This window comes from Haliotis asinina, chromosome 9 (genome assembly GCF_037392515.1).
Source record: "Haliotis asinina isolate JCU_RB_2024 chromosome 9, JCU_Hal_asi_v2, whole genome shotgun sequence".
NCBI classification, from domain to species: Eukaryota; Metazoa; Mollusca; class Gastropoda; order Lepetellida; family Haliotidae; genus Haliotis; species Haliotis asinina.
Window position 1 is genome coordinate 56186354 of NC_090288.1, and position 9313 is coordinate 56195666.

Here is a 9313-nt window from a genome sequence, read left to right on the forward strand (position 1 = left end):
CTTTTCTACCATAAGATTTGCAGTGCAGCTATGCCATAGCATTGTGACGTCGTCAAGTCCATGACGTCATAGCATTGTTAGGGCAATGAAAAATATGCTGTTAAAACATATCTGCTACGAGATATTATATATATGATATCACACAAGCGATATCTCCCGTGGAACACAGTTTGGGGGTGATATAAAAAGCTTTGTATCTGTTCACTCATATGTCCCCAACGTTTTTCAGAATACGATTACAGCACAATTTCATTATAGACTGAAACTGGAATCCCAAAAAGGACAAGTAGACCAGACCAATTTTATTTCTTGGTTTACGAATTTTTGCCCTCAGAAAACCAACACCACAATGTAAATCTGTAATGTACACAGTGACTTCGCTACCACGCAATACGACGTAAATAGCATATCACAGACAGGCAATGTGATATAGAGCTATTGCCATTTTGATCTATTGAGATTTATATGGTATAATAATAAGGCTATCTTGTACCTAAGTTGCACGTCATTATAACAGCAATAAACCTTTCTGTTGATGGTTGTTTACACAGACAGAGAGGTAAATATGTAATGTTACGTGACAACAAATAGTGCTTTTTGGAAGTAAAATTGATTTATAAACAGTGTATTTCAGTGACTTGTATTTCATGGTGTCTGTTTGTTATCATGTAAGCAGTTAAGTGAAATTAAGTATATGTTGATGCTTCGGGAATTAAGTTTCGTAAAGGGTCGTCTTGGACAGCAATGGGCGTGGACCATCCATAGGTTAGACGCTTAGTGCTTGGGGACATACATACATACATGCATGCATGCATGCACGCACGCACGCACGCACGCACGCACGCACGCACGCACGCACGCACACATACATACATGCTGTTTGCCCTCAACCCATTCCTTCCTTTATGTGTTGAGCTCTATATAGCTTTCACTTTCGAGGTACAGTTGAACATGCTCTTTGTATGACTATTTCAAAGAACGTCATGCAAGTGTTACCGCTGTTTGTTTACTGGCGTTTACAAAGCTCGGGCCTTTGGAAGACTTTCTAAATGTTTAATATCCATAACGTTCTGAGCATATTCTGGGTCATGTCATGACTGGGTCTCTGAGTCAGACGTGAAGATCCGGGTTAGAATAATCTTAAGCTTGTCGTAAAAGAAGACAAACGGGCACGCTAACTTGGTTGACTCATGTCTTGGTATGCCGGTTGCGTAGATCGATGCTCATACTGTTTATCACTGGCTTGGCTAGTCCACACACTACCTTGTACAACTTTTTTAAAGAAGACAAACAGCTGACGACCAAATCAATCCTTGTCCGGAGAGCTGATTTTAGGAGCTGGCCATAATGGGGATACATTTACTGATCAAAGGCCTGGTTTAAGTCAGATCCTACTTCGCCACGCGTTTAAAGATATTCCCATGTATGGTTTGGAGATCTTCTTTGCGTAGATTCATAGATTCAGTACATATTTTACACCCTCTCGTCAGTTGGAATTCACCTCGCGCATGCGCACATGCAAGTGTAAGTTGAGTAATGGTAAACCGATGGTAAAAGTATCGTGGCAGTGAGGATTGCAATTTTTAGTTTGATGTACTTAGTTTGTGTTTTATTGAAGTATGAGGCTTAGGTTTTGGATAATTCGATATTCCACAGAGAAGCACTATAATACTGACTATTTCCGGGTAGAGTAAACCTAAAGATAGTAATGATATGTGTCCTTGGAAATAGCTGCAAGCAACCGCGACCAATCAACACTGCCGTCTATATTTAGCGTCGCGCGATTGGATTATATATGTACATGACATTCCATTTGTGAAACGTGACACCCCGACTGGTGCGCGTTAACCTCGGGCAGTCATTGGACCATCGTTCTACCTCAAGACGTTTACAAGGTAAGCACCATATACTTTGAGTATGAGCACCTGATAAGTACCTGATAAGCACCTGTTATACAAGAGATCAGTGACGGCTTCCGGGTTGTACCCGCATATAACCAATAATTGAGAGGTTCTAGCTTCTGCTCATAGACATCCAGGTACAGTTTGGTTTAATGTATTATAACACATTCACGGGTGTGATAAAACTGCTAAATATGATAATCCCATCCAGGACAAAACGTATTCCTTGAGGATTATATATTATCTGTTAATGCAAAATACATAAACGTTTTACGTGTCTAGTTGTGTGAACATACCCTGAAAGACAGCGTAACATACAACATGCTTCCCCAATTTCAGGGGAAAAGGATTTCTATTATATATATATCGGGTATTTTTAGCTTACACCTCGTTTCCACCCTGACTCTCGTCAAGCATGGCGGCAATACTGAGCACTCCTCTTTCACGACTGTCATTACCTTGCAGTCGGTCATGTGAGAGGTCCACAGCCCCTGCAACAAATGCGTCTATTGGGAGTTGTTTGTAGGCGGTTATAAAAAATCCAGCGTTTGCTCGTCTCGTTTGTCAGATCCGGTTCGAGTAGTCACATGTGGGCAGTTTGTCATACATATACCTTCCGGTTGGATACTACTGCTACCGCTACCATATTTCAGATCGGTTGTGCACATTTTTAAATACACTTATAATATATATCATTACATTTTCGGTCCACCGGTGAAAATTTGGGTTACAATTAATATTCCGTAATCAACGCATGCTTGTCGCAAGAGGCGACTTACGGGATCGAGTGGTCTAGCCCGCTGACTTGGCTGACACCTTATTGTATCCAAACTGCACAGACCAATGCAGTGTTGTTGATCAGTGTAAATGTATATGTACAAACCGTCGCCACAAACCAGGAATATTGCTGAGTGTGACGCAAAACTAAACTCACTCACTCTTTTGAAGTTTCGGTCCGAAATCCGGTGACTAATATTGGGACATAACCCGGAACACAGCCATTCTGACACTGTGGGTCATGCTGAAGTTCGAAGTGTTGGGTAGTCTTCTCCACATTCTCCGTAAACATCTGGGTGGGTTTAAAAAGATCTGGCTCCAAAAGGAAAAGACAAATTTGAATTGTCTGTCTGGGCTCCCTATATAAATGATAAAGGCGTAAGAGCTGATGATGAGCTTAACAAGTTTGACTTTGCAAGGATCACCGAATTTGCTACATTTTATTGTATCATAATCGATAAATGATAGTAATTAGTCTTTAAGGCAGAATTGTGAATTTAAGTAGCTCTTCCTTTCCACAGCCCTTACGTTTAAATTTGCGTTACGCATCAGCTAGCACTATTTTCGGTATAACATTATGAACGCCATCGATCCATTCGTAAACCATAACTTCTTCTGACGTCATGACGTTATATAATACAATTAGCTACCTAGGAGCTGCGTGGGAGATAAGAAACTCGGCGGTAGGGTAGCCTACTGGTTAAAGCGTTCGCTCGTGACGCCAAAGGCCTGGGTGAAGCCCATTTGAAGTGTCCCCCGCCGTGATATTGTTGGAATATTGCTAAAACCGATATAACACCCAACTCACCTACTCAGGTGGGTACAAAATGTGAAGCCCATTTTAAGTGTCTCCCGCCCGTGATATTCAAGGAATATTGCTAAAAGCGGCGTAAAACTATACTAGGTCAGCTGGTCAGTCACTTTTGAAACGGCCACTGGTGTTTATCATGACAGATGACAATATTATACCCTGCCTTGTCGAGGATGATGTGAGTACGGGTATGATTGTCGAGGATGATGCCAGTATGGGTATGTACTGATGACAATAGTCATTCTACGCACCATCCTGTGCCCACGATGCTTACGGTAGTTGTAATTAAACAGACAGTGAAAGGAGTTTGGTTTAATTCCAGGGGACACAAATGGAGACCAAGATGAAGATGGTTGTTATAGGTGACGGCGGTTGTGGGAAAACATGTCTTCTGACGGTGTACGCGAAAGACAGGTTTCCTGATGTATATGTGCCAACAATATTTGAGAACTGTTCAAAGGTCGTGGAAGTTGACAACAAAAAGGTATTTGTATTGGTAGTGTATGTGACTAAGTGTCCTGGAGTTTAGATTGAATTTGATTTGATTCCGATTATACACAGATACTGCTACGGAAAAGGACAGCTGCGCATGGTCCCCTTTCAATTCACCTGATTGGTTCAAGCCACAGAATTTTGTCATGCTCTTGACTGTGCTTGCCAAGATGCGTATATGATTACTTCAGCAATAAATAGTGAACGAGTTAGGTTTTAGGCCGCTTTTTGCAACATTCCAACAATATGTCGGCGGGGGACACAAAGAAATGGACTTTGACACATACCCAACTGGGATAAGTTGGGACATGCAAATACATCGATCATCGAGGTTTTGTTTTACTTTCCCCACCAAACATGTTCCGAGCGAACTTATTTATTTATTTTTGTTGTAGATTAACTTGGCACTGTGGGATACGGCAGGCCAAGAAGGGTATGATCGACTCCGCCCACTGTCTTACCCACGAACAGATGTCATCCTCATGTGCTTCTCTATCGACAGTCCAGACAGTCTTGATAACATCCAAGAAAAATGGAATCCGGAAGTGAAGCACTTCTGCCCTCACGTTCCCGTCATCCTTGTCGGCAACAAGAAAGATCTGCGCAATGATGACCACACCAAGGCTAGGTTGGCGCAAAGCAAACAATTTCCGGTTAAAACGGAAGAAGGACAAACTTTGGCGGACAGAATTGGGGCGGTAACCTATCGCGAGTGTTCAGCGAAGACAAAGGAAGGTGTGGTTGACATATTTGAAACTGCAATTCATGTAGCTCAGAAGTCGCCGAAAAAGAAGAAGAAGCTGTTGTGTAACATTCTGTGAAGTCAAATGCTCTGGAATACCATGCCACGGACCGATCCCAGAACATATTCTTGTTTGTTTCAGGATTAACTGGACCAGTCTGTTCTTCAGAGTCGTTTTGGTCATAACTGTAACGGAAATGGTGATACAGACATAACATGACTTTGGTTTGCATTTCTGTGAACATTCGTGATTTGTGCATGTTTTCTCAGACTAATATACTAGAAATGATTTGCTTTCTTTGGCGATAGAAATGACCCTTCGCTCACATGACTCATTGAACATAGATTACTTATTCACTTGGTTCCTAAATTTGTAAAACAATAGGTTTCAGCTACTAACCCACCCACTAGACCTTCAGATAGGAGCACCAACACTTGCAAAAAGCCACAGACAGAAGAAACCAAGAAACAACACCACAACTACAAGAAGGTAGATACAAGAAGGAAAAAAGAGAAGATAGCTTATGTAAGTGGCTTAGAAAACGGATATCATTGTTTGCTCGTATGTCCATTATATGACAAACAACGTAAAATTTACCTTAAAGAATTTTATCATGTCCCTCCATCCATAGATAAATTGTGTTCCATATTAAAATGCAATAACCGTGTGATTCAGAATACTATGTTTGTATATCATGCTCTGAAACTCAGAAGCGAATCGCCACTGAGCATCGTCTGAACGTCACAGTTATATAAAAAACCCATAATATCATGTAATACTTTATGCATGTGTACAATTCTTCTATATACTACTGATGGCTGATGCTTGTCATTCAGGGTCTCGTTTCACAAAGCTCTCGTAAGCTTAAGATCTCGTAAGTTTCCTCGTAGCATTCCTGCCTCCTATACTGCAACGTAAGAGGTACTGATGTTACGAGAAAAGTTACGAGATGTTAGGTCTAAGAGAGCTTTGTGAAACGGGCCCCAGAACAGTAAATCTGGGACTCTCTTAAGTTTGAATGAGACATTTCACAAGCCAGCTCCAATACATTACTGATACACTTTATCCCGAAGCTTGCATGAGGTAAAATTGATTACTATTTTTATATGTTAGTGCGTAAACTTTACTAAGTAACGTATAAAGATAAACGTTATGGATGAGCAACGTCTTTAATCAGGTGGTGCTACGTTTCGATACAGCTTCTTGTATCGTTGTCAAGCAAGTAAGATCTTGGGTTATCGATATCATGATGTATCATAGAGACTGATCATCGATAAATGAATTTCGATCGATTATCAAATAATAGTGGTAACTTTGAGCAAATGTGATTGATAGATGTGAAAGAAATCAACAGATTTCACATCCGTGATGTGGGGTGACATTTTACGGCTTGAATTATCAGAACCACAGGGGCCTGTGACGCTTAGAAACAGCGACGGAAAGACACAAAGGTGCATAGACCCTACCAACTCACTATATTAAAGGAAAGGAATGTAACGACGAAAGAATCCCCAATGAAAGTTATATTTTATCACATAAAGTATTTTTAAGACCCCGCCGTGTATTACAGATCAAAAGCAAGATGATTTCCCTACAAAACGAGGAATAACTTGTCTCAATCGGATCACTATTTCAAAAGTTTTACGCCACGATTCACCGAAAACAGCTGCCTTCGCAATTCAAAGTCCAAAAATGGATAAGCCAAGACAGGGAAAACACCTTTTAAATTCGATTATTAATAATATTTATTCCATCCAAGTTGACAGCACATATGTTGGGTTATATTCGATTGGCAGCAGCATTCCACGAATCACAAAACTTATTGCAAAAAATCTATATATCATGTCCTTGACAGTAAGCAGACATTTTCTCCAAACTCGTCAGCATGCTCACTTGTCGGCCATAGATGACCTTGACATTCAAGTGACATAAGCAGTAAATTGGTAAGAATAATTTTAGAGGTTACATATTCATAAATACAATTTTCTGAAAATGAATCAATATTAAATGCGATTTTATAACCTCAAAAATTATTCTTACCAATATACTGTTCCGTACTTCATCCAAAATAGAAGGAATATGGCAAAGTTCATAATTTGCGCCCATCAGCAAACGGAAAAAATCTAACAGTATATTTTTATTTTCCACCAATCGGATGGCCCACGCCAGCTTGTGCGGATCTGCTCATTTCACTTGGATGTCAAAGTCATCAATGGTCGATACTCAGTAATAAACACACTGAACTCACTATAATCTGTCTGTAAACATAAAAAGTACATCAAACGAAGTGAAATTAAGATTGCAAATCCTCAAATTTTTACCTTGGCAATTGGACATTTGAATCTTAGAATTTTACTCAATTTAGGATAAAAGTTTAAGAAACTATCATAGATTCAAATAGCTATTATTGGTTTGTCACGACGGGATGAGCGCAGTAGTTTGAACGGTGAAACAAATGTGCTATATGTGATGTGCGTTAAGCCGACTTGTTCTCGGTGTTTTATGTAATGTAAACTATAATTGCTTGTTAAACATTTTTTAATTCTAAATTCTCAGATTTACGTGTTCAACTGGTAAAGTAAAATTATGAGGTTTCGGAATCTTAATTTCACTGTTTTCGATTCACTTTTTTGTTTAATGTGAAAGTTATCGGTACGTTTTCACTGCACACAGAATATAGGTATGCACTCACTGTAACGAAAATAACTAAAAAAATCACTCAAGTCCACAACTTTAAAATGTCACAAATTCATTTACCAATTTCATCAAAATTAAACACTGGCACATTCTTCTTACAATCAAGGCAAGGGAACGATTTCTGTGGATTATATAAACCAACTTTGATCGACAATGTTTTGCCCATAACAAATCCATAACGACTGATAAATACACATGCATAATATCAACAATGTATAGGTGTGTCTGCGACCGTGTTCTCGGATGATGCTACACACCTCATCCAAATGACACACCTAGTCACAGTTAGACGATAAATCGTATATTCACCTACTTTATTAGAAGCTTAATGAGGATGAGTTCGGGTGGATGTTTTTCTGGAGCATGTTAACATACTTGTTGAAGATCTGATGGAGAATACTGGAAAATCGCAATAAGTGGATGGAGTAAAAACAAACCAAACAGAACCTTGTACCCCTGTTTAATAAAAAAAAATATTGTTATGTATATCTTAATCTCGAAAACAGTTTTGGGGGTCTCAGTTGTGACTATTTTGCATATTGAGTTTACATTTGTGAGTTTAATTTCCTTCGATAGTCGAGCAATCATGCTGCCAAAATAGACCCTTTGGTATGTACAGTTTCAGGGGCCTATGCTTCAATATAGACAACATATAATTGTCATATGGACTAACGAGATAAACTTGATAAAGGTTGTAACACATGTTGAACTTTACATTGTAATGCGTACCTCTGTAAAACGTGCAGGTGTCATCGTCACTCTGCATGGTGCATATGACATCGTTCCTTTTCAGAACTTTGGGGTGTTTTGTGTTTGCATCACTGTACCCAAGCATATCATCCATGTTAATTGCTGCCCGTGTGCATGCATGCACTGTGATGCTTGCATCTGAAACAAGTGAAATTGTATATATACTGTAACACATGCACATGCGCCACCCACTGTTTTTGTGATCTGCCACTTTGGATACTCAATGGTAACTTTCATAACGAGATCTATGCCTTGACATCATTGGTTTGATTATGTTTGGCAACTAAACGGATGATGACGATGTGATGACGACCCATTTGCCTTGCAATGGCAATGCATGACATGCCAGCATTTTTCATGCCTATCACCCCCCATCTCTCAGCGGTAGTTAACTTTCTCCTCACCATGACTGATTTTCTGACTCTAAAGTGAAAGGAGAATCTCACAACAGATCGGTGAAACCAAGTGTGTGAAACGTAATTTTCAAGATTCAGATGGTAGGGAAATAGAGTTGCACGTGCAGAACGTTTTCCTTGTCAAATCATGACAATCTTAGGTTAAAGAATCTGTGGAAGGCTAATTCAGTCATAAACATTTATAGTTTGTATTTCTGATCTTCAGTGGTGAAATCAAGACACTATGAAAGCTTTTGTGCATGTGTATATAATACCAATGATGTAACTAAGTTAAAATAAATCAGTTACTTCAAAATGTATTCTGTTCTTTTTATCACGTCCCACCAGGACTCACCAGTGCAGTTTAATACTACATTTGGACCAATACAAAATTATTATTCTTGATGAAAGAACGATTATTAGTTTTGTGATTAGTCAGGAACTTTGACAACTTACCTAGATGATCATCACTGAAAAGTTCAATGTATTCATGGACGTTGTGGGATGTTGGTGTTGGCAACATCTTCCGTTCATCTTGATCCTCGGGGGAAGACACATTTACTTGGAGCTCATGGAGTGGGCCCTTTTTCAAATCAGGTAGACCTCTGCTAGTTTACATTTCTGGATAATTGTCAAAATGGAATACTCAGGCAATACATGGATATTCTACCAAAATTATATCAATGGATGAACCTAGCAGTATATAGGTAAATTATTTCCATTTAAAGTAGCTACAGCACTTTAGTG

General features: G+C 39.3%; 1 protein-coding gene across 1 annotated transcript; it reads left to right on the forward strand.

Annotated features, from left to right (window-relative positions):
* The first annotated feature begins 1707 nt into the window (after positions 1-1707).
* LOC137296686 (transforming protein RhoA-like) lies at positions 1708-8882 on the forward strand. The gene is made up of 3 exons (XM_067828506.1): positions 1708-1895; positions 3812-3973; positions 4377-8882. Exons 2-3 carry the CDS (start codon positions 3821-3823, stop codon positions 4800-4802), a joined length of 579 nt encoding a protein of 192 aa, XP_067684607.1. The 5' UTR covers positions 1708-1895; positions 3812-3820; the 3' UTR covers positions 4803-8882.
* The last annotated feature ends 431 nt before the right edge of the window (positions 8883-9313 follow it).